Below are 26,989 nucleotides of genomic sequence, written 5' to 3'. Positions count from 1 at the left end.
ACCAGGCAGGCCCAGCTCAAAGCTGGTACGAAAATGGACTGCCACCACAACTGGGACAGGACAGGGTCACTGATCCCAGCAGAGACTGGCACAGTGAGGGACCCCGGCTTTTAGAATTATTCTCAAATTTACATGAACCTACAGGGAAAGCAAGGCAGCAGAGGGCCCACCCTTCCAGCCTCAGCCTCTGGGCGAGGAAGAGTGGGGCAGATGGGAGGAAAAGAGGCTCCATTCAATTATCTCCCCCTGACGTTTCCATGGTGATGGCTCCGGAAACGGGTCAGAACTTTCTCAGTGGGAACAAACAGTGGCTCTCATTCACTGTCCCCGAAGCCTGCTGGACATGCTGGCCGCTGTGCAGGCTGGGCACAGGGGACCCTGGGAGGGACGTGGGGCCAGGGACTACTAAGCCCGTCCTCCGTCAGCTGCTCTGGGGGGCAGCAGGGGAGTTGGTGGAGCCACCCCTGAAGGCAGCAAAAGCTGGAGGCGCTGCAAGCACGGAGGGCCCTTCCTTCCTCCCTGAAGCACAGTGACCAGCCACCCCTCCCGAACATCACCCTGGGAGCCGCCTGCCTGCCCTACTTCTCCCAGTGGGCAGCATGAACAAGGTGGTGCCCCTGAATCTGGGTCCTTTCCACCGTGACCACTCGAGCCTTTTTCCCCCTCACTTTTAATTCCTCCACAGACACAGCTGATGGAAATTTTTTCTATGTTATAAATAGCATGAAAATGGGAACTCCAGTTTGCCTGTCTTCTCAGATCTCATTTTGAAATTCAAACACATCTTTGTCCCGTCCATGTGCCCTCCGCACCTGGACCCACTGAGCCGTGGGTGCCACCCTCTCTGGACTCTGCTTGCTGATCTCACTTTGCCCTGATGGCCTCACGTCCTTCCCCTTTCTGGTTCTGTGAGCGCACCAGCACCGGCTTAGAAATGATTCGGACACCAGCACGCTGTGCCAGTGTCACCATGATGATAAAATGACCTCTACCAGCATCCTCAGCTGAGCAGCCTCGAATTCTACCTGCGCTCGAGATGCGCAGTAGAAGCAAAGAGCTTAAGTCCAACAGAACAAGACAGAGGTTTTGGCAACGATTCATAAAACTCAGCTGGCTGCTTCAGATCTCCTGGGAAACTTGTTAAAGTCTCCAGGCAAGGGTTCCGCATCTGGAGAATCTAATCTAAAAACCTCCAGGGTCCCACATCTGGAAAATCTAATCCATTGGGTGGGGGTTGGCAAGGGGGCTGAGGATCAGTCTTTCCAATAAGCTCTCCAGGTGACTCTGGTGTGTGGACACTCTTGGAACCACTAGCTTATTAACCCGGTGGAGTCCGGGGAGCACACTGCCCACCCTCCTTCTCCATTCCCTCCTTACAGGCTCCCTCGCCAATGCCTCCAACATAAAATAAGCAACACTGCAAGTGAGATTTTCAGAAAAGAATACAGAGAAAACAATAAACAACCAGCCAATACACTGCAAGCATTATTCTGTGTCAGATTTTATTTGAACAAGGCTTTTAGACAAGAGGTTGGGGGCCAGGTTTAGTCTTGACCACCACATATTCCTGGCATGAAAGAGAGGCTCCCCAAGGATTAGACGAAGGAACAGCCAGCGGATGAAAGAATTTAGAAAGTGGAGGCAGAATAAAGAAAGGCCTTGACAAGCTTCAGACTGTCAGGGTCTCTCCCCTCTACCACTGGGCTCCCTGCCTCCGGGGAGGCCCTCGGCCCGCCTCCTCCTGCTGACACTGGTGCTTCTGACTCACAAAGCCAAGCACTGGGCCACTCCTGAGCTGGCTCTGAAGGCCGTCCGCGAGCCTGCCCCGGCCCACGACGCCATTCCCTCGGGTGCTGTGGGTGCTGTGCCCTCACAGCTCCGCACATCCTTTCTTCCACCTGAACTTCCTTCCTTCCATTTCTGCCTAAGAGCACCCCCGCCCTCCCCCGGGGGTGTACTCCTGCAGAACCTGTGGTGCATCTGGTATCTACCCCTTTAGCTCAGCTGCACTACTTCTCCCAGAATCCTCTTCCCTGCATAGTTTGGGGTTAGCTCGAGCCATTAGAGCTATTTTACTTGCAAAGTAGCCATTTTCTATCTATGCTTCAAGGTCGGTGTGGGCATGAGGCTTTGCTGCAGTGCCCCCGGGTCCCTGGGCAGCATGGGGCATAGGCTGGGCCTGCACTGCTCACATTCCCACTGGGCCTCCTCCTTGGAGTGTCCGAATCCTGGGCCTGGGGGGTGTGGAGCTCCTGAGGAAGGATGCCAGCCACTCCTGCAGGTCCCTGCACCCTCGAAGTGGGAGGCCTGCGTGGAGGTGGCAAGAATTGGTGTGGGAGTCAGCCCACCGTGGGAGGCTGTACTGTCCTTGCTTTTGTCACTTGGCATGTGTTCATTTTGCCTGACTACCCATCCTGCACCGTCAGACACAGAAGGGGCAGCCTCACCTGGGCTGTGGACCCAGCCCCCACAAATGCACGATGCTGTGGGGCCCTCAGCACATGCCCATCCACTGGGGGTTCACCATCCCTGTCTTTTCTGCAGTTCTGCCGTCCTGACGATGTTCACCCTGCATTATAATCTTCTTTTTTCATATCCTCAGACTGGGAGAGGGCAGCTACTCTTGCTATCCTATTCATCTTTCTAGGGCCCCAGTGCATTCGTCCATCCAGCAGACACTGGGTAACTGTTTATTAAGTTAAACTTCACGAGCTGCCTGCCTGGCCTGTCCCTGGCCTCTCCGAGGGCACCAGACTTTCGCTGCACTTGCAGAGGAAGGATGAGAGGCTTGGCCCTAGCAGACCAACAGACCTAACCTGGAATCCAGCACTGCCTTGCCACAGGTCTGTGACCTTGAAAAGTCATTTACCTTTCTAAACTGTGGTTTCCTTAACTGTGAAATACCATCTACATTATAGATGTGTTAGGACAATGAATAAGATATGCAGGGAGCACTTGGTAAACTATAGGTCTGAGTCTCCCCTTCCTGCCAGTACAGAAATGCTGTTTATTTACTGATACCTTCCCGCTCCCGGCCCAATTCTGTTCCCTCTTACACAGGAGAGAGAATAAGCAGCAGACATCTCCGTACATTAAACAACTCCTGGCAGCAGCGCCTGTCCCCAGCAATTGCAGCAAGCGTGCACACAGCCTGCCGCCGGGAGGATGCAGGGCAGGCATGTGGGCTCCAGCTGTGGCCGGGTCGGCTGGAGGCTCACTTGCCAGACAGAGGGAAGGGCAACAGAGTTGTGGGTCGGGAACAGCTGAGGCGGAGGATTCTGGCCCAGCTGCTCCCACCCCAAGGCCCTGCATTCTGGAATGTTGAGCCCCTCAAATATGCTGTGCGATGGAGCCACACACGTGCGGACACAGATACTCCTGCACAAACACACTTCAGCATGTTGCTGCCGCGAGGGCTCTATGAGAATGGCTGTTGTTTCCTGGCTTCCCCTTACTGGGGCATCAAAAAGGAAACTGAAGCTCACGTGGGAAAGGGCATAATTTAGGGCCAGTGACTGTGACCACTGTTGAGCTCTGCGTGTGGCACTATCTGATGAGCCTGAGAATGGACACCACAGTCGCGCTATGCCCGCTGCAGGCAGGGGGTGGGGGAGGGAACCGCAGAATGTGGGCACCTCCCATGTGCCAGGCACCACACTGAGCATTTCACACGGCTGCCTGCAGAAAGAGCTGTTATTGTTCAAGTTTTATTGATTAGAAATCTGAGGCTTGGAGCATCCAAGTACTTTGTTCATAATCCCTTATCTAGCAAAGCTTAAACTCAGGCTCGGGTACTGCCCAGCTCCTGAGCCTGCCCCAGCTACAACATAATATGCAGAGTCCAAGCAAACTTGACGGGTGCAGGCACAGCTTGAGGCTGGGGCAGAAAATGAAAGGTGGCCCCAGGTAGAAGGAGCCCTGGACACCACTGACTCGGACTCGTCACTGTGCAAATGAGGGAGCTGAAGCCTGAAGGAGTGAGGGGACAGAGGACAGGTCATAGACGAGCAGCGCACTTAAAGCTCTGGCCTCCCAGCCAGTGACCTTGCTCTCAGGCCCAAGTTGCCTCTGGTTCTCTCCGTGGTGCTGCTCTAACAGGCCCTGCGGGCCCACCTCCCCGTCCTGGGAGGACACTGGGCACAGAGCAAGGTCACACCCACCTGAACCAAGCAGAACCGCCTTATTAACCCCTCTGACGGGCATGCCTCCAGGACTTCCTCGCTCCTGTACACAGACACAGGGCACACTGCACGCTCCCCGTGGGAGGACACCGGGGTCCCCTCCCCACGCCACAGCCCTGCTAAAAACAGGATGTGGACACAGGATGCATTAGCATTGGCTCCAGGGCACATGGCTCGACCTGGATCTCCTAGCAGCTCACAGACCTCACTAGCTCCTCCCACTGAAGCTGGTCTACTTCCAAGGGAGGACTGATGATTCCACAGCATGATTTTTTTAAAATAACTAAATATTTTGTATCTGTTTCTTGATATCGGATTTTTATCTGGAAATATTATGTAGTCTTGTTGTTTCTATTCTAAAAAGGAGGAAAATCTGGGGAGACTTGAATAAGATTGTGGATTGGAATCAGGTGGGGAGCAACCCTGAGATCTGGCAATTTGCGGAAGCCACTATTCTCTCTGCTAGACACTGTTTACAGGTGTCTTTTTAATGTTAATATTTACCGGCAGAAAGCACCTCTTATCAAGTGCTATCAGTTTGAGGAGGCACTGACTGACACATACTAGGTAACAGGGTCTTCTCTAATTCCAGTCCTGGGAACAATCCAGTTTTAACCCAATTGCAAAGAACGAGGGGCATTCAGTGAATTTGACGCAAGTACTGAATGAGCTACTTGCTCCACGCAAACCGCCATTCTGAACACTGAAGAGAATCAGAAAGAGGAAGAGAACGAACACTTGGCCTCGGAGCTCATGACCATCCTGGCTTGTGTGGGATCAGAAGGACTAGCAGGTGGCTCAAGCGACAGGCAAAGGCATGAACTTGGGCCAAACAGGATAGACAATGCAGACAAGATTACTGAGCGCTCGCTATGTGCGTGGTAGTTCACTAAGCGAGGTAAGTACTACAATTATCCTCCTCATTTTATAATTATGGAAACAGTAGACAGGCCAAGTAACTTGCCCAAGAGTTGCAGAGCTGGTAAGATAGCCTGGATTTGAACCCAGAGAGTCTGGTAGGAGGCAGGGCACCTTAATTCCCAGGCTATAATGACTCTTAGACTGGATTGAGCTGTTTGTCTCTAGCTCTGGGAACTTAGACAAGCTAATTAGTCTCAAATATAGTATATATCTGAATGAGTTCATGAAGAAATAAATGACAAAATACAATAAGAGATTTGCACAGTGGCCAATATACAGAAATAATGCAAGAAGCAAAGTTATGATGATGCTGACAATGATGATGATGATGATGATGATACATGTTATAGTACATTAAGAGACATCAGATCCATGGAGTCCACATAGGGACAAGGATATAGCCGACGAAGGGGTTGAGAACACATTCAAGGAGAAACAGTCCTCAAAATAGGAATTAAAGGAAATGTTTTCAAGGCATGAAATCCAGACAGCCCAGCACTCATTTGGGAAAAAGAGTGGACAGTGCACTGGAGTTTGGGTTATGTGAGTGGGAGATGTGGAAGACCCAACAATAAACATGGGCTGGGGCTGGGTTTGGGGGCTCTGATTACCGCAGTGAAACCATGGCAAGGTCCTCATTTACAGATGCCATCAGGGGATTTGAGTATCCCTTCAATGTGATGTGGCCTAATTGCATTTTAGGGGAACAAATCTGAAAGTAATTTCTTAAATGCTCTTTAGTTCACAAAAAGAGCACCAAGGGTCTCCTTTGGAGTAGTGAAGATGAAAAAGAGGATGCTATGCTTTGAGTATGGTTGTTTCTGTCCCCACCAAAACTCATGTTGAAATTTGATTCTCAGCATGGCAGTGTTGGGAGGTGGGGCCAGGGGGAGGTGTTTGGGTCATGGGGACAGAACCCTCATGCACAGATCATGTCCTGTGAGAGTGGATTGTTATAAAACACGCCTCCTCCTCCAGTTGGTCCCCCCTCTTTGCAGGTGTTTGCTTCTCCTTCGGCTTCTCTGCCATGTTCCGATGCAGCACAAAAGCCCTCCCCAGAAGCCAGGGACATGCCCTTGAACTTCCCAGCCCACAGAACTAAGACCTAAATAAACCCCTGTTCTTTATAAATTACCCAGTTTCAGGTATTCTGTTATAGCAACACAAAATCGACTAAGACAGAGAAAAATGAAGAAGTTATAGCATTAGAAACAACAGGATTTGGCAATTGAAAATTTGGGTCAAGGAAGAAAAAAAGAAGATCATGATGTAAAGCTTCAGTGAAGGGCAGGAAGGTGGTCCCAAGGACAGAAAGGGGGAAGGAGGGACACAGAGCGGGTGGTCAGAGAGAGGAGGAGAGGAGGATCAGGAGGGAGTGATGAGTTGTTACGAGGCTGTGCAGTTGGGAGCGGCTGGCATTGCTCAGCAAGAGGCCACACAGGAAGGCCAGCACATTGGGAAGGGCCTCAGGGCTAGAGAGGTAAATCTGAGGTGGGCATCTAGAGCACACAGTTCAAAGCCAAGGGCATGGGTGAGTGCCCCGGGAGAGCTTGCTGGCCGGATAAACAGCCCAGGGAGCAGCCACAGTAAGGGATGGGCAGAGCTGCAAAGGGTGGGTGGAAAGGGAGGAGAAACTGCAAGCCGCAAAGTCACAGACACCAAGGGCACCAAGAGAAGTGTGACCGGAAGAAAAGTCAGCAGGACTGAGCAGGGACTGCATGTGGGAAGAGGCCTCCAGTTTGGCTACTGTAGGCCCACTGACCCCTCAAAGAACATTTCAGCAGGGAATGAAGGCAGGAGTCAGGCTTCAAGGGAAAAGTTCACAACTGGGGAAACAGAGAATTATAGTTTGGAAGAAAGGCAGGAAGATTTTCACAGGGGAAAGAAGAACTACGTGTGTTTGTGCTCACTCACTCCTTAATTCATTTACTGAACGTCTTGTAGGTGCCAGTAGAGAAGTGAAAGATCTAGAGGTCAAGGAGCTCAGAGTGGGAGATGACAACACACACACACACGCACACGCACACACACGTACTCCACCACAACGGTAGCAGGAGAACCTAGGCGGCATAGAGCCCCAGTAGCAGGACACTTCACCTCAACTCTGTGGCTTAGGGAAGACTTTCGGGAGGGACCAAGACCAGACCTGAGGTTTTAAGGTTGAATGGAGCTTGCCCAGGTAAGGGGTTGGGGAAAGGTGAGATAGTGGGGGACAGAGCACCCCGGTGGACAGAGCTCCAATTTCTGAGGCTCCTCAGCACGCCACGAGGAAGCAGGGTCTGGCTGAGAAAGTGCAGCAGCTTCACCCCACCTGGGGAGCAGGTGGCGAGGGATGAGTGTCCAGATAGGCAGAGGGCAGACCACGAGGCGGGAGGAGGATGAGGAAGGCAGGATCAGAGGTGCCAGCAAGCCGGAGAGCAGCAGGCGACCAGAGCCAGGAAGAGGGTCAGAGGAACCCGAGCAGGGGCTGCTTCTCTGCGGTCAGAGACGAAAGGGGGGTGAAGGCAGAGATCTGTGAGGAGGAGACTTTTCTCCTGCTGACAGTCAAGAGAGTAATCAGCTTGTCAGATTTAACAAACCTGAGAGGGAAGCTGTGTCCAAGCAGAGTAAATGCTTTCCTAGAACATTTAGAAACTATATTCGACCCACATTATTCAACCGCAAAACACTGCCCTATTGGCTTTCCCTTTTTTATTTATCCTCCTTTCCCATCATGCTATATATTTTTGGCCTTTTTCACCATAAAATAGTTCAAGTGTAGTCATAGGTAATGAAAAGAAGGGAAACTAAATCAGTGAATTTTCAACGCTGGTGAAAGACTTAGTAGAAAAGAAGTTATAAATATTGGCGAAGGTGAAGTTTTGGGATTTATTCTGGACCTTCCTGACTCTACAGATAAATAACAAAAACCCATTTTATATCTAGGTGAGAGCAGAACTTGCTCTTATTTCCAAGGGAACCACTGGTGTGCAGGTTTTAACTGCTGCTGCTGTTTATTTAATGCTAAGGCTCTCGATTTGCCCCTACACCTCTCCATTTGGAGAAGCAATACATTATAAGGACCTCAGGACTATAGCTCAATGGTTAGGAGAATGGGGTCTTGACTGGGATCAAATCCCAGCTCCGCCACTCGGTAGCTATGTAGCCCTGGGCAACGTACTGACGTCTCTGTTCTTCTGCTTTTGTAAACAGGAATAATAGATGAAACGTCATAGTTGTTGTAAGTACTACATGAGTCAATGCTGAGTGCTTACATCAGTTCCTGACACATAACAAGAACTCAGTAAACATTACCTATGATTACCTGTTGTTTTTTTTTTTTTTTTTTTTTCAATTTTCAGTCCATATGAACCAACCCCATAAGCACTCCCTCTATAAACATACCAAGAAAAAACCAGGCAGCCCAGGCTTCCTTGAACATGATGAATCTAAACTATCTTGACATGTAGCTTATTTGTCAGAGATCTAGTTAATTTTCAGATAACTGTTTCATGTGTATACTATACAAATAAAAGATTAAAGTATCATAGAAATTGCCACTAATTTCCTATGTCTTATTCTCTCTCTTTCCTTAAGAAAAGAACCCTATTTTGTTCAGGGGAGCAATGTGCTTAACTAAAAACATTCATGTCCTTAAACTACCTATAGCAATGGTGGTCCAGTTATCCAATTCTGGGTCCCCTTTCTTTTCTTTGCTTTATTTTTCTCCATACGACCATTTAAAATATATACTATTTTTTCTATTATCTCACTATACTCTCAAATGTAAGCTGCATGTAGCTCATGCTAGTCTGTGCACTACTATCTCCTAGAGCCTGGAGGGTGCTCTCCACAGAGGCAGATGCCCAGTGAACAGCTGCCACATGAAGACAGATCGGAATGTGGTGGGTAGGGTTTCTAGGAAAGCTTTGCAAAAGGATGTGATTTGGCCTTCTGCCCAGTTGCCTTCTTCCCCCACCCAGCCTCTGCTTCCCACCTAGAAGATGCAGCAGCCACTTGGAGGTCACGAGAGGGAAAAAGAAACAAAACAAGAAAAAGAAAAAAAGCACAATCTGACGGTCAGGGTTCCTGAAGGTCTCCTTGAGCCACCCCTGGATCTACCAATGACAAGGATGTGTCTACTGAACCTTATATTTGTTTATGTCACTATTTGTCAGGTTTTCTGTTACTTGTAGCTAAAGTCGTTCCTCATAAATAGGAGTTTCAAAGCAATTTCCCAGCCAAATTAAAAAAAAAAAAACAGCCTTACTCTCTAGATATTCTTGAAAGCAGCTAGTGAGTAACAAGAAATTTAGCTAATGTTCACCTTTTCAGCCAGCTGACACGGATCCAACGCTGGTATAATAAAATAGACTGTCTCATCAATAAGCAATGTAGATGGATATAAATAGAACAGGCTCAAATGAAAGCTCCCTTGGCCTCCGTTATTAAACTTTCAGTGAAAGCATATGGAGGGACCAGACAGAGTGTAAGAAAATAAGGATGAGTGGGGATCCTGCCAAACCAGTGACAGGGGCAGGGAGGCTTCTATCAATCTACCTATAACATCTATCTGTTAATATCTACCCACCTACGTATTTACCTATCTATCGTGCAGGCCAAGCACAACCACAGACCAGCAGCCCCACCTGGCAGGAACATCCAAGTGCTGTGGTGCCAGGTATGTTACATTCTCACCACTTGTCTCCCCACAAAAGACCTACCTCCTCCACCTCTCTGGTTGGAGAGACGTTAAACCCTGTTACATGCTGGATACTACTGGGAGAAATGATGTATTTTTTTTAGAAACTGACATTTGCATCGTAATTAATGCCAGATACCTCCCTGAGAAGAGGTCTTTGCCGGGGAGGAAGGAGGAAGGCACGTGCATGGGGTCCCTGCGACAACTGGGGAGATCATGGGCCTCAAGGCAGGTGTCATGGGGCCGGGGCTCGACTTCCCACGTTGCCTGTCGCCTCTGTACCTCTGCTTCTAAGGGCAGGCTGCTGCAGGACTTGCCCACTTCTGTTTACCGAGTTCTCCTGCCTTTTGAATAAAAAGCAGAAGAAAACTTCCGCCCATAGAACACCACTCTGACTCAGAACAAAATTTCAGCTGGCAGACACTCTGCAGACACTAACCAGACACAGCCAACTGGTTTGCCAGGTCACCCTTCAGGGATTCAACATTCAACTGCAAAGCAACCAGCAAGCATTTTGATGTGAGGAATAGTGGGATTTTCTGTCTACATTTCCAAGTATAATGAACAGATTAGTCAATACCAACACTGCATCAGACCTACTAAAATTACAATATGACCTAAAGATGAGTGGTATCTCACCTTTAAAAACAATCAAAAAACAACACCTCTTGGAAGATTTAATACAAAATAATCATCAATGTAAAAATAAGTGTCGCCATTTTGCAACCATGACAGTAATAACTGATTCAAGCAAGAATCCTTAAAAGAATCTAAAACCAATAAGTGAGAGGTTGAAGAGGAACAGGGTATTCACATAGTCTCAGATTATCTCCCCACAGAATATTTACTCCTCACGGGGGGAAATTGTAACTTCTCAGAGGAAACCTGGCAGATAGCGCCTTAACCAAATGATCAAAGTTAACCAATAATGGGACAAACAGACATCGTATACCTCCTGATGTCACTGTGGAGAAAAAAAGAAACAAAGAACCTCCAAACGACAAACACTTCACACAAAACAACTAGCCTACGCCCTTAAAAAAATGTCAATGTCATAAAAGACAAAGGAAGGCTAAGAAACCATTTCAGATGAAATGTGACAAAAGAGACATAAACACTATGAATAATTTTTTAAAGTGCTAGATTGAGGGAAAAAGTGTTGTAAGAGACATCATTGGGACAATTAGAGAAACTTGAATGTGAACCGTATTTTAGAAAAAGTCATTGTTACGTTTCCTGTATGTGGTAATTGTACTACGGTTCTGTAAGAGAATGTCCTTGTCCTTAGGAAATAGATGCTGAAGCATTTAGGGGTGAAGTCCACGCTGTCTGCAACGCACTCTGAAGTGGGTCAGAAATAATAACTAGTGGCATCGCGTGTGTGTGTGTGTGTGTGTGTGTGCGCGCGAGCGTGTGTGCGCACGGGAGAGAGTAAGAGAGGATAAATGTCAACAATTGATGAGTCAAAGTAAAAGTTATATAAAAGTCCAATGCCTGATTCTTACAGCTTTTCTCTAAGTTTAAAAATTTTCAAAAGAAAGGTTTTTAAAGTTTAAAAAAAAAAGAGTACCATAATTTTCAAGAACCGTTAGTAGAGAAATGAAGGAAAATGTTTTAAAATTTTCCAATTGTTTAGAAACACGTAAGTTTGAATTATTTAGAAGTACAGAAGCAAAATGGCAGTGTCAGAGTGGAGAGGGGGTGTGTGTGTCCGTGTGTTTAGCATTTTTGTTAACCTCAGAGGAGGCCGTCGGTCTCTCTCTCGGCCACAAGAGTCATGCCACATTTTACTCCGTAAAGGATATAAACACGGAAAGAATGACTCCCCACAACTGAGGGAAAGGACTGCCCAGCCTAACTAAGGTTAGAACAAATTTGGTGAGTCACTTCCTCTTAGCAGGAAGGGCAAACATTTCTTGTTTCTTGAAGGATTCGGAGATTCTGACGGAACACCTGAGCTCTCGGCCTGAATCATGCTACGTAAGTAGTAAACTAGGTTAGGAGAAACTACAACCCATTCGCTCAATGCTTCCATGCCCCCGTGGGTACTTCCAAGTTCAAAACCAATGTCAACTTAAATCTCTGTGCATGTCAGCCTGAACCTTAATAAGGTTCCGGAGAGGACACGATGCCACCAAAACAGAAGAGTTCATGTTATATCCACATTTGTCCTCTAAACTCGAGTGGGCAACACCTTGGTTTTCTTTGGCACATCACTCGCAACGCTCCTCAGTCCTGAACCAAACCTACGTAAGAACTGCAGCTTCCTGGCAAAGCCGTCTTCCCTCCGGAAGCTGCCTCGGTGCCAGCAGCACACACACGTGGACGGATTAGGCAGAGCTGTGCTCTAAAGCACACACACGCTCTCCCAACGTGTGCTTTTCATTCCAGAAATACTTTCTTCCTAAACCACTTCTATGCCTCTCTTGGCACGAACAGTACACGTGGCTCTGTGCCAAAGGAAGTGTCTGTTTAGAGGTGTGGACTTTCTTTAAATTTCTTTACCTCAGAAGATCATAAACAGAACATTCTAGTATAATTACGATGGAATAAAGTAGAAAAGGAAAAGGTTATGGGGGGGAAAAAAAACATTTGTTTTATTTTTGGTTTTGTTTTATTTAAGTTGCCTAAAAGAAATACTAGAACACAAGATAAAACATAAAATTATCTTCCATGAGAGTAGAAATTACAGAGTTTAAGTTTGGGCAGGGCAGCAAAAATATTACCTTTAACGGGAAAGGTCAGTGATCATTTGCCGTCTTCTGACACACACGTCATTTATTCTTGTTTTAAGGTCACTTACAAAAGGTCATTTACCAAATGAGGTACAGGGGAGGGTTTTTTAATTATTGTTTTATTCTGGAACATGCAGTATTTTACTTTTGTCCCTTGCTTCTTGATAACTTTCACCCTATATTCAAAATTAATGTAAAAGTTGAAAACTTTTTGGCTAACTTACCTGTCCTTTCCCTTTCTCTATGTTCACAACCAGGTATTTCTGTAGGGTTCACTCACAACAAGCAGTGTGAAATCAATAACTCTTCGCAGAACCCTCAGGCATCACCAATTGGATTACAAAACACACTGTTAACCACCTACATACATGTACACACACAACATATAAAGGAAAACGACATCAAACTCCACAGTACATACGCACACGATCGCCTGTTGGATTTCCTTCAGTATGAACCTAAAAGACACCTTCTCGGAAAGTCTGATCCTGGGCAGAGGGAGGAAAACTTACTTTCTTTCCACTTCTGGTGTTGACACGGCGCTGCAGAAGCCAAGCGACTCCTACGAGAGAAGATTCGTATTGTCAGTGTGGGCAGAGCAGCAGGCTTCATCTCATTTGTACCGAATATCACTTAAAAAAAAAAAAGGCAGAAGCAAAAATAGATGATTAAAGTCATTGTGCTTACTTCGATCTGGGACCGCAGCTGAAGTGACGTGGGACTGGCATCGGGTTTCTCCTAAAACAGAACAGATGCCGGTTTAATGAGACTTCCAAACGTGGCACACACCAGAAAGACCAATAGATGTGTAAGAAGAGAAGGAAGGATTTGGGGGACGCTGGGGTATATAATGGGAGGAGATGGCGGAGATACACAGCTTTTCTGGAAAAACTAAAGTACTTTTAAAATGAGAGATCTGGCCTCTTAAAATTGAACTGTTTTCCAAACTTCATGCTAGACACTGCTGACAATTTTACTGCCTAAGAAAACAGCACAATCTAACTGAAGGGCACAGATATATTAATCCTTAGACCATCACTTGGACATTGAATTACTGCAATCTATTTGATTTCAGTTATTTTTCAATAACAGTAGAATTTCAGTCTGATTTCAAAGTTCTAAACACATTTAGAGTGCTACGCAACATAGGACTAGTTGTTAGCGTCTTTTGGAAGCTGGAACGCTAACTCGATGTTATCTTGCAGCCTGAAAAATCACATACTCCTGTAAGACGAATGAACCAGCCTAGCTAGAAATTTAAAACCAAAAACTCTCAGCCTCCAGCCAATAAATGATATATAAATGTGTGACATTATGAGTGCACTGAAAAAAAAATCATTAAATCTTTGTGGGTTTTTTTTTTGAGACAGAGTCTCACTCTGTTGCCCAGGCTAGAGTGCTGTGGTATCAGCCTAGCTCAGCAACCTCAAACTCCTGGGCTCAAGCAATCCTCCTGCCTCAGCCTCCCGAGTAGCTGAGACTACAGGCATGTGCCACCATGCCCAGCTAATTTTTTTTTCTATAATATTTTTATCTGTCCATATAATGTCTTTCTATATTTAGTAGAGACGGAGTCTCGCTCTTGCTCAGGCTGGTCTCAAACTCCCGAGCTCAAACGATCCGCCCGCCCCGGCCTCCCAGAGTGCTAGGATTACAGGCGTGAGCCACCGTGCCTGGCCAAAATCATTAAATCTTGAAAGAGAGGCAGAGGCATCAAATAATTTTAGAGGTAAAACCATGTAGTATAACACCTCCATTTTATAGTTAAAGGAGGCTGTATGCCCTCTGAAAGTAAAAGGGAAGAAATAAACCATTTACCTATGATGAAAATAAATTATGCAAATTATGCATTCTCATGTGCATCTGTTGTTTGATTTATTAAAGTTGGCTACTTCATCATTAACACAAAACTAGACCAATATTAAGAAACTTACTGAAGTATAAAAGTAGCAATCAAATACTACAATAATTATGACTCAGAGTAAAGTTATACATTTAAATAGGGGACAAGAATCTAGTACAAATGTAGAGTATCAGAGTGAATGTGCTTTCATGCAGGATTGGGAGGGGTGTTCTAGGGACCTGCTGCTCAGCACTGTTCATGTGGTTGACAACGTTGTACGATACACTCAGAAACTGGGGGGAGGATGAATTTTATGTTACGTGTATTTTTGCCAGAACTAAAAAAAAAAAAAAAAAAAAAAAAAAATGAATGTGCTGGGATGAGGACATCTGAGAATGGGATGATTGTGGCCAAGCAGCCTGAAAGAGAAAAGTGTTTTAAGGGACTGGTGACACACAGTCCCCCCACACCTGTCCCCCACTCCCCATTCTTATTTGTTATAAGATATCACAGTGGTGTGAAATCCTCACAGAACTTCTCTCTCATTAGTTTCTTCCTGATTTTTATTTGCTGCCGTTGTTCATAAAGGACATATTTATATTTCTGTACCAAACTTGAAAGATCATTTTTACAAGATAGTACATGGAAAATGCTTGCGTTCTATTCCAAGGGCAGTTGGTAGCATGTCAGACTCAGGTACAGTTAACAAAGGGGCTATATCCTTTGGACATTCCTGTACTTACAGACCTATCACAATTCCTCAGTATCTAACCTTTTGGCATCTCACAGAGAAATTTACAAACTTAAACAGCAGGAGGTAAATTTTTAAACCTAAATCTTCCCTATTCATGAGTTGGTACAGAGACCTCAGAATGCTGATGAGGCCTGTCATTTCCTCTGAAGTTTTCTCTGAAACCGTTTCCCCTTTACCACCCAATTGCAGCCCATGTGCTTCTATAACCATCAACAAAAACGACTGATTCAACTCCCCACCCCTCCCCTCCTCCATTCTCACCTTTTCTTCAAGCTCTAAGTGTCTACCTCACTAAGTAATAGTTATGATAGGAAATTTTCTTCTATTCTTCTATTGTATATGTTCATCTGTATTTTTCTATTAGATTTTATTTGTTGAATATACCATTTTTCATGTCATATCATAAATGTAATGTTTATGGCATATTATGCAAAATGTACCTGTTCGTACATACAAAGTAGTTGCTTGTTAACAACTATTTTAGATGTTTGATGATAAAAAAGCAACATTTTAAACATTTCAGCTTAACATGTTAGTTTGTGACTTTTAATAGGCATTCTATTGTGTTTTAGCTACTTAAAAAACAATTGTTTACAGAGGCAGGGGTCTTGCTACGTTGCCCAGGCTGGAATGCAGTGGCTATTCACAGCTGCCATCACCGCACACTGTAACCTTGAACTCCTGGGCTCAGGCCAATCCTCAGCCTCCCCAGTAGTTGGGACTACAGGTGTGAGACACTATGCGTGGCTAATTTTTTCTAGTTTTAGTTGCCTGGCTAATTTTTTTCTATTTTTTAGTAGAGATGGGGTCTCACTCTTGCTCAGGCTGGTCTTGAACTCCTGACCTCAAGCGATTCTCCTGCCTCGGCCTCCCAGAGTGCTAGGATTACAGGCGTGAGCCACCACACCCAGCCTAAAATACATTCTTGAGGTGTTAAAATTTTTAAAAATAAGTGTCATAGAAAACTATACATGCATTTTATTATTAATATAGAAGGACCATGCTAAAATCATTTCATATCTATAGTTTGAAAAGCTAAACTACAGTACTATAGTTTAAAAAAAAAAAATAGAATCAGGCGACCAAAAAAATTACTGGGAAAACCTCAAATCCATTTCTTGTCTGGTTGGAAAATTTGTGGAAACAACCGTTCCCCAAATGTTTATTATGTCTAACTAGAAGCAAAAAAAAAAAAAAAAAAAATTTTGAGATGAAATCAGAGGTTTGCCAAAACCAAAACATGTGTACCTGCGTGTGCTTTCACCTGCTTGCACATGTATTCACACATATGTCCACTGTCATACTAAAAGAACATGGGTCCAATACAAAACTAAGGGTCTGACCCTAAATGACTACATTTTGCTTTAAAGTGTTACAACCCATTGTGTGAGACACCAGTTTCAAAAACCCACCCAAGGCAGAATAAGGTCCTAGAAAACAAATATCATGCCCCCATCCCCACTCTGACTTTGTTTCCACCTTCTTGTGGAAATCCACACCTCCTCACTCCCTTAATGCTGCCAGTGTTCCAAGCCAAATGAACTTCACAGCTGGAAAAGCAGAGGGGTAAACCTTTCTATTATTCCAAAAGCAGAGAGGAAGAACAACCGGCGCCCACCAACTCGGCGTGGTGCCAAGTTCTCCTCCACACCAGGTACAGGAAGGGGGAGGTGGAAAAGCCAGAGACCACTGCATGCTTAGCAACAGGCAACAGGCTTAGAAAGTAAAATGCCACATGCTACTACTGATGCGCTCCATTAATGAAGGGAACCTAGCTCTAAACTGCTGGGGAAAGTTCTGCCGGTGGTAGATTTTAAAACTCACGTGGCATCTACCACTTCACAAGAAGACTGCAGAGCTATGTTATCTTTCAGTTGGCAAAGTACACTATACTTTTTCTTCAGGAGAGATCCTTATCATAACAGATAAACCAGACAGACAGAAACCTATAGGTAAACTCTGCTTAAATATATACCTTAAATAAATACCCTGCATACTGCTTAGTCTTGGCTTTTATTTGTTCTCCTTCTTATAACAAATGGGGCCATGCTACCAAATTCTAGTAGGTTATTTCTCAACTTTTAAAAAAGCAGGCCCCTTTTTCCAAGTTTGAAAAGTAAAATTATCACACCTTTATTTTTATTGGAAGAATCAAAAAGACCCTAACTATTGACAAAGTCCTGGAAGTTCAAGTGTTGACTCCATGACTGCTATTTAACTTCTTAGCTACCATTTAACTTCTTAGTCCTGGGCTAGCCTGTCCTGGGCTAACCACCCTCCCCAGAGTCCATTAGATGAGCCCCACCAATCTACACACGGACCAGTGGAAGGCAATCATGCATGCAGATCCCAGAGTAACCCAAAATTCAACATATCTGAAATTCTAGTCTTGCCTTTGCCTCGGAACCAGATCTCCTCCTGTCTGCCTTCTCTATTCCAGCCAATCATGGGATGTCTGTTCATTTTACCAGGACTTAAAACTCAACATTGTCTTGGGAGTCTTCTTGCTGCTCATTAAATAAGCTGCCCAGAGCCACTGCTGTTCTATTCACAAGCTTTCTTGCATTCATCCAGTAAATCCCTTCCACTCGAGGCCCTCTGCCTCACAGGTACCTGGGCCACCACTGCAGGGTGGAGTGGGACGTCCTCTCTGGGCACTAGGAGACTGGATTCCAGTCCTGCTCCCCACTATAGTGAGACCGTGTTGTCTGCTTTGGTTTTTCTGATGGCAACAAAAGGCAAATAGACTACTTGATTATCTTTAGGTTCCTTTTTTTATTCTAAAACGCTGTGATGAAGCAGTGTCATGCCCTCCAATCACTACTGTCAAGTACATCTTCTGGAAATCGTACTCTCTGCCCTTGCTATTCAAAGCGTGGTCCGTGGGCCATCAGCCTCACCTGGGAGTTTGTCATACCTGCAGTCTCAGGCACCTCCCCAGACCTCCTGGATCAAAACCTGCACTTTTCCGAAATCCCCAAGGGATGTCTATGCTCATCTCTGAGAAGCACACTGCTCTGTGTCATTTCTGCTTCAAAATCTTTTATGGAAACACAATACTGACAGGATAAAGTCCACATGTCTGAAAGAAGGGCCCCTTCACCAATCCTAAACCCTCTTCTTAGTGAACAATTGCTGTGTCCACTGTCCCCGGAGCACACACTGAGCCTAACGTCACTTTTGCTCATGCTACCTAAACGTGCTTCTCCTTCCCGTCCATCATCCTCTTATCCTTTAGATCCAACTTCAGTGCCCGCTCCTGTCAAAGCTTCCCTGCCCAGCTGTGCCTTAAATGATGTGGCTGAGTATGGTCAAAACAATCACTATTTGTTAAGTGTACCTATGGGTACCAACTCTTCTACTCACTTACTGGTTTCCTCAACTAGTCTGCAAATGCCCTTGTAATAGGAATTTATTGTAGCCTCCCATAATCCATCAAAACCTATTTACTTAGCACTTACTATGTGCCAGGTCTCCATTTCAAGGGCTAAATGCAGCTGTGATGCAGCTGTGATCAAGACATGGGTTCGACCCCTCAAGGATGTTACCGTCTTACAGCCTCGCACAGGCTCTCTGCACAAGAACAGCACACCTGGGCACCTATTGGTTTGGTTTGCTTAAATTGGATCACTTTGCCAACGAGTCTGACTCTTTCTTCCATTAATCTGTGTTTGCAGCTTCACTGTCTGGAGCATGTACTTTCATGTTTAACATTTAATTAACATTGGGTTGCAGAGTTACACTGGGAAGTAAAAGTCATTCAGCAAATATTTAAGATCTATGACTTAGATCTGTAAGAACTTAAAAAAGAATGTTGTAATGTTTAATCACTTTGAGGTAAAAATCAGCAGTGGTTTGTCAGTTTCGACATCCATCTCTACCTTTTCATCTTTTCATGTCTCCTTCCACCCATATCATTCACAGATAAAACAGGAGATGTAATCATTTTTCTGGCTCCCACAAGTTCATGGCCCGGTATAAGAAATTTTTTTCTGAGTGAAGTGAATGGAAAAGTACTCTCATCCCATCATATCAAAGAAGAGTTCCAAGGGAAAAAAACTGTTTTCACAGTAAAGAATTCTATCTCACTGAGTGCAACCTTAAAATCTATCCATAATTAATAGATCAGTGCATCTATAGAAACTTTGGTAAGAAATAAACCTAAAGTGGCAATTTCCACCTAGCCATTAATGCACTAAAATAAGTGAGTCTAGGGCCAGGCGCGGTGGCTCACGCCTGTAATCCTAGCACTCTGGGAGGCCGAGGCAGGTGGATCGCTCGAGGTCAGGAGTTCGAGACCAGCCTGAGCAAGAGAGAGACCCCGTCTCTACTAAAACTAGAAAGAAATTATATGGACAACTAAAATATATATATAGAAAAAATTAGCCGGGCATGGTGGCGCATGCCTGTAGTCCCAGCTACTCGGGAGGCTGAGGCAGTAGGATCGCTTAAGCCCAGGAGTTTGAGGTTGCTGTGAGCTAGACTGACGCCACAGCACTCACTCTAGCCCGGGCAACAGAGTGAGACTCTGTCTCAAAAAAAAAAAAAGTGAGTCTTTTGCGGCATTTGTCTTAAGTTCTGCAATTAATTAGTTACCTATTTATTTAGACCTCACCATGTTCCCAAAAATGACTTAAGAAGGCTTACAAAACTGAAGTTCAATGTTACACGATAAAGTAAAAAGTTAAAGAGCGGCTGGTCCGATGGTAGTGGGTTATCAGAACTTATTAACACTAGTGTCACTAAAGTTGGTATTCAACCACCCATTGCTAAATTTGACTGGCTTTAAAAAAAAAAAAAGTTAAAGAACTAATCTACATGATAAAAATTGGCAGGTGGGGGTACCAAAATTGTAAAGTAAAACAGATCCAGGAATTAGGTTAGTTCATAAAATGTGAGCCATGGGACCCTACACTAGAAATGGACCACATGGTCAGTTACAGGATTGATGTTACCACACTTTTATGTTTTAAGGTATTCACAGGTACATGACTCTGCTAGTGAAAATTTCTCCTCTGGCTACTGGCAGAGAGAATACTATGCTATACCGAATGACATCACAAGCGTTCCTCCTGCAGAACTCATTTTGCCCCATAAGTGCTTTAATGCTGGGCAAAGCTGGACTTAGGTCTGAGAGCCCATAGCAAAAACTGAGGGACCTAACACAGGCCTCCCTGCAGTCCACACTCCCCTACCCATTTGAAGGAGTCAGGGAGAGTCTCCACGGCAGGGACAGAAATCAACTGGAGACAGCAGGTGAGCTCTACCATCTTGAAGCAGGCTGTGGTACAATCCATAGGCTCCACAAAAAGTTTGTGGACTTGGTTGACCAATTGGAGGGAAGGAGGCTGTTTACTCGGATAAGCGAAGAAATGCGAACATGAAGGAGGTCCAGGGAAGAGAGGGCCGGGAGCTGCTCAGTGCAGAGACTCCCAGCCTTTTGCTCAAGGAGGTCCCCATCAATGACAGCACCCTGCACACTGGGAGAAACTGGGAGGATTTGAGGTGGAAAAAAGTTATATTTTAAAATAATATCTAATGACTATAAAGAAAATATAATCAGAGTATTGGTGAAGATATTAAATATTGAGTTGGCATAAAACCTCCAAGTAAAATCATTTCCGTTTTTTTCAACAAAAGTCTTGAACTTACTTCCTTGGAAATAACTTGTTTGAAATAACTTTGTCTATATATATGCTTGCGAGGACAATAAGCCATTCCACATCAGGACTTTTAGTGATGGCCTCTCTATGTTCTTGTTGGTCATTGCTAACAAGAAATTTTACTCACATGACTAAGTGATAAAAATTATTTTAACCATTTTTACAACCATTTAATTATGGCAATTTCTATTTCATGGGTCTAACTGCACTTTATTCGATTAACGAGCATAGTGAAATTTCTTACGAAAATGTAACAGATTTCAAATCCAGTTAAATTTTTTCAATTAGATATTTCAAAACACTGGCAGTTCTAACATGCAGCCGTGTGAATGCAACGTTCATCCTGAAGCTAGCTTGGCCACACTGGACCAGCGGTATCCCACCACCACATGTAACCACTGCACCTTGGACTATGTGCCTGAATTTTGAACCAAACTCTTCCAAGAGCTCTAAGGTCCCTTGACCGCGATGGCCAAGTTGGCTGCTGAAGTGCATGTCACCCGCTGTGCTTGCTGCCCAAGGGAATCAGACAGCACTCTGCCTGGGACCACACCCCAATAAGCCCTATCAGCGGTTCTCAAACTGAGTGCACTGCAGTCCCCTGGAGGGCTTCTGTGACCCAGATTGCTGGCTCCCACCCCCAAAGTCTCAGATTCAGTGGGTCTGGGGTGGGCCCTGCTAATTTGCATTTTTGCCAAGTTCTCAGGTGATGCTGAAGCTGCCGGCTGGGAAGCCACATTTTGAGAACTGCCAGCCCAGACAAGGCTGCTCAGAGCTGCCTCTAGTTGGACTCAGGGGTCTGCAGGTAAAAGGGTCCATATATTTGGAGCCACAACCTGAAGTTTGGGCTAGTCTGCAGTGCTCTAAAGGGAATAATCAAGACTAATGACTTTAAAGTTAAAAGAGCAAAGACAGTCTCCACATCATTTTTTTTAAAAAAGGATGAGGAGAAAGGGCAAGTAGAGCCAAGTGTCCAACGATAGAATAAACTGTTGACCACATGTGGAAACTGTATCAGTGGAGGATTTGCGCTTCACTAAGGGGCATCTGTTGCCTGGGGTGGGGCCTTTTTCAGAACCTGGTCAGACCTCAGTGACGACTGCAATCCCACTGCTTGGCCGGCATGTACTCACTGGAAGTTGTAAGTTTTGCAGGATAATTTAGACTTTACATTATATTTTATGGGAAAATGAACTAACTCAATGACTCAAAACATTCTGGAACCGATGATCTTCAGAAGTTGGTGACAGCCTATAACTGAACAAACTAACGTATTCACTTATTCAACCAATATATTTCCCTTCCTCTTTGTCCTCAGTTGACATTTTGGGTACTGGGAGTATAAAGAATAGCCAATGACCTTCAGGAGTTCAAGGTTAAGTAAGACAAACAGATAACTGAGAATATAAAAAACCAAAGCCTTCCACGTTATCATATAAATAACATCTGAACTGATCAGTATGCAGATTGGGTATCTGAAAATCGGTTTTACAAAATTGTGCAGCCTGATCAAACTGACGATGCCAAATTTTAATGACTTCTCTGACAGATCAGCTCACATTTTCTCATGAAGTGTCACTATTATTGTTGTCTTTGCTGTTGTAAAATCAAAGTGCTATCATGGCATTTAAACAGCCTTCTCTCTCGCTCTGATTCATATTTTCAAACCATCTTTGAACACTGTGTAACCATCTTTAAAAAGCTTCAGAATCAATGGCAATCCAGTGCATTCTGAAATCACCCAAAAACCTACTTTTAAAAGAAATGAATTTTTGAATTAGTAGTGTTGCCTAATGATATAAAACATGGGAAAAAAAAAAAAAAAAACAACCACATGGATAGATGTCATACTATTTGAGAAAGAAAAAAATAAAATGAAAATTGGCATCTCAGGTTGTGACAAATACCAAACTTTAGCCCAGGGCAAACTTTTTCCTGTTCCATTATAAATGCTTGCAAAATCTGGTTTAGAACAGAAACACAGGCAGACAAAGCCCCAGTGTAATATACATAAATGATATGTTTCTGTTCTTGTATAGTGATTTTCCTCCCTTCTGAGCATTAATCTTTGAATGACTTACTCTATAAATTATGGAACTTAGTTCAAAAGCAAATGAAATTTAAAATACCCATTTATTGAATGGCAAAAGTGCCATGTTGAAATTACCATGATTTATCTATTTCTCTAACGGTTACTGTAGCAAACTTACTTCATTGCTCAAAATTATTACCTGGTTGCATAGTTTACTCTGGTTTAAACATAAATTTATCCTACTGTTCAGAACAGCAGCTGTTTGTCAGGATCTTGTTCATTCATCCCCAACCATGAGGCCCAACTTTATCTTTCTACAGCTCTAAAGCGGCACAGTGAGGTACATATACATAGCACTCATTTTTTGGAAACCAATTAAATTCACGTGCACCACTGATTACTAAAATGGGGGAAGGGGCAATGCAAAGTAGCATTTGACCAGAATAGAGTTCACCCACACTGTGCTCACATGCCTATTTGTAACCGGTATGGTTCTGGTAGCTCAGGCAGAAAGTATATATTGGCATTCAAAAGGCAACACTGTCTGTAAAACTAATATGTTTCTTAGGCATTAATGCCTGTGGGCACTGCTATCACAGCAACTAAATCCTTGCTGCTGGCCTAGAGAGAGATTCTGATTTAAAATCCAACTTTTTCTTCATACCAAGAGGAGGACTTCCTCATTTCCCTGCTCGTGACTTACTTGGTTGGTATAGAAGTTGGGGAAAAATGCATGTTCTCCACCTGAAGGAAAATTTACAACATACCAAAAAACGGACTAAATGGCTGAATATATAAAGAATGCTGATAAAGAAATAAGAAAACATTACTTCAGATGGAAAAATGGGCAAATGACTCTAAGAGATGAACCACAGAAATAAAGATAGAAAAATATGTGTGTTCTTACAAGTAGTTAGAGAAATACAATTTTAAAAGGACAATGAGACTACTTTTCACCAAACTGGTAATGTTTTGTTTTTTTCCCCAATAATATTAAATACTTGGAAGTATAAATTAAGAAAAGGGGAGCCACGTGCTGCTGGCTGGAGTGCGAACTATAGAGTATTTCCAGGTGGTAACTTAGCAGCGTTTCAAGAGTCTTTAAAATGTGCCCCCTTTGCAACCTGCTATGCTCATATCTAATATCTAATATCTCCTAAGGAGAAAATAAGCTATTAACATAAATATATACACTTAAAGATATTCATGGTCACATTTTTATAATAACAAAAAATTGAACATTGCCTAAACAGCTCAAATTGGGGAACATAAATAAACTATGATATATTCACAAGACAAAAGGGTATGTAATGATTAAAAATAACAACATTAAACAACATTTAATAAGGGGAAAGTATTCCTTACTGAAGGTTAAGGAATATAAGCAAGAACACTACATATACGGTTTGACCTCATTGTGTATTTTGGTATGTGGTGTACATATATAAACAGTGGAGTGTAAACTCCATGGGGCAGAACATTCTATATGTTTAGTTCACTGATGTATCCCCCAGAATCCAGCAGAGTGTCTGACACTTAACAGTTACTCAGTATGTGTTGAACAGATATATACATCAGACAAACGCCTGTGGTTATATCTGAGTTGGAAGCGTGGGTGGGGGCCTTAAGCATAATCATTATTTTCTTTCTTAGGTTTTTCTGAATCTTGTGATTATTCTACAATGTGTATATACTGCTTTTACAATCAGAAAGCAAAACAAAAATGTTTCTACTTAAAATCTATTATTTTAATGTTATTCCTTCTATAGATCCAGAGTCAGATTTGGTTCAAATTTACATACACACACACACACACACACACACACACACACACACGCACACTACCAAGGTTTCATACCACAACTGGGACATAGACAATCCATGACATAGAAAATCTAAGTTAATTTTTTTAATCCCCTATGATGACAAATCTCTTCTCTACACATAGATCTTTGCAGAGCAGTTGTAATTTAAAGATACATTATTCAATACACACCCTTTATTTTTTAATTGCATTGTATTATTAAGGATTCTGAAACATCAATAATTTAGGATTTTCATCACAGAAATTTTGCTTTACTTTTTCTTTTTCTTAAAATGCCTTATTAAATTCATCTTTCCTGTAGCATGGAAAGGAAGAATTGAAGTATTTTCCTCTTGTCTCTTAACTGGCCTCAATCACCTAAATATCACCAGGGTGCTAATTAGAAAAGTTATTTCATAGAACATTATGCATATTACATGCATAGAAAATCTGCATGTATGTAAACATTAAGGCAATTTTCCCCCAACAGATAATATTTTTTCCTGGGAAAAGCAAACAAAAACCTCAAAACAATACAAACAAGAAACCTATTAGGACCTGATCTCCAATGGCAGAAAAGAGATGGATGGTCCCTTCCTGGCACCTGTAGCAGTGCAGATAAAAGCAGTGAGTCCAAACACAATGACTAATGTGGCTGGGAACCAGGCTAGGAGGACAGACTGTGTCCCCAAATACTACAAGTCCACCTAAAAAGGCTGACACGAACCTAGAGATAGGATTGTTATTTAGAGAACCAAGACGATGTAGAGTCTTACGAGGGCACAATCAGATCTGTTTTAAAAAAACAAAAAGACATAATCCCTATAATGATAGGGCATCACTTCTACACCACCCACATTTTCCCTGCCAACCCTAAAACAATGCATGCAAATTCAAAACACTAACCCTTGAATTTTCATTCATTCTATAATATGCACCATAAAGACAATCCAAGGAGAGTGCTCACCTTCACCACAAAACCCCAAGCTAGAATGAGAAATCATTAGGGTCCTGGTGCAAACGTTAAATGCTATACTTATTCATTTCGAAAGTTGCTGTGAAGACTTTTTTTGAAGATTCCAAATTTTAATTCACCAGACGAACGCCCTCAACAACTCATGAAAATGCTTATTATATGAAAGAGAAAATGATCTTTGGAAATGAAGAGGATTCATTCTTTGCCATAATTAACAAATTTAAAGCAACAAATAAACCCTTCAAATTTCACCAAAAATGTCACAGAGCTGGGATGAGCAATGAGAATGGTCGAATAGGCAAGAGATGACAGGGACTAATTACCAGGCAAGAGTTACTGTTGGGGAAAGGACTGGTTGCACCGAAAGCATATAGGACTTTAAAAGTTGTGACGGGGGCGGGGAGGGGAGAAAAGAGAAAGAAAAAAGTTATGTCTTGGGGTCTGGAGGTTATTGTGTGTTATTGACAGAACTTTAGGAGAATTAAGGATGTCACCCCCTCCTGGGCCTTCTCTGATCCTCTGAGACTGGGTCAGGGGCTTCCACGCTAACACTTAACCACACTATTCTGCCTGCACAGGCTTCAGTGTACCCCGGGCACATGCTGTAGGTTGCTCACCTTTAATGTCTCAAGATCTAGCAAAGCGCTTGGTACAGATTAAGCATCTAATAAATATTGGTTAAATAAATAAATTAATGCAAGGCAGTAGAGTACAAGAGATTGGAAGTGGAGACACCACGGCACCTAAAGCTTAGTGTCTTATACATAGTAGGGAGTCAATAAACATTTATAAATTGCCTTTCAATTTCTACTATGTTTTTAGTCCCTGGGTATTAGCACTGTATAATTTGATCCACAAAGCATGAGAAAGACAGTATGTTGAAGAGTAAAACAAAACAATGACAGAAACATGTTCAAGAAAGGACAGAAACCGTGCTCAGTGCTATATATATCTTCTACCACATGTGTCAAGGGTTTTGTTAGAGATCACATAGACTGCCATTTGTCCCTGTTTATCCTGAGTAGGCAACCGGGGGGAAGCTGAATGGAGTGATTTGGGGATACATAAAAGCAAACAACTACTTTCTTTAAAATTTCCTCTTAATTATATTCAAATGGTATACATTTTATAAACTGAATTGATGGACTGATTCAGTTATGTATACCAAAGTATCATAGAAAGTATTATAGAAAGAACAGTGACAAAATCCTTTGTGGGTACCTGGTCCATTTCCCTTATAAACCCCAAGCATTTACTGAGTGCCCACTAAGCCCCCAAGCTTGTTCTCAGATTGCACCCCACTTCCCCACCTTCTGGGGATCATTAAATCTCCAGCTATCAATTGAATACATCTGCGGGGGCCACTCCTGGAGTCTCAGGTGCTTCTGTGGCACCTTCC

The 26,989-nt window shown here is 43.6% G+C and overlaps 1 protein-coding gene across 2 annotated transcripts in view; it reads right to left on the bottom strand.

The window, feature by feature from the left end:
• SASH1 (SAM and SH3 domain containing 1) overlaps positions 1–26,989 on the bottom strand; it is a 166,977-nt gene that overhangs the window by 81,303 nt on the left and 58,685 nt on the right. For both annotated transcript variants that reach the window (XM_069487623.1, XM_069487625.1), the window contains exons 3-4: positions 13,206–13,256; positions 13,031–13,080 (exon numbers count right to left, since the gene is read on the bottom strand). In XM_069487623.1, the coding sequence (XP_069343724.1) occupies positions 13,031–13,080; positions 13,206–13,256 (101 nt within the window). The remainder of the gene's footprint in view (positions 1–13,030; positions 13,081–13,205; positions 13,257–26,989) is intronic.

The sequence above is a fragment of the Eulemur rufifrons genome, chromosome 15 (assembly GCF_041146395.1).
Source record: "Eulemur rufifrons isolate Redbay chromosome 15, OSU_ERuf_1, whole genome shotgun sequence".
In the NCBI taxonomy this organism is placed as follows: Eukaryota; Metazoa; Chordata; class Mammalia; order Primates; family Lemuridae; genus Eulemur; species Eulemur rufifrons.
The sequence above is the reverse complement of the archived record's forward strand: the minus strand, read 5'-3'. Positions and strand labels throughout refer to the sequence as shown.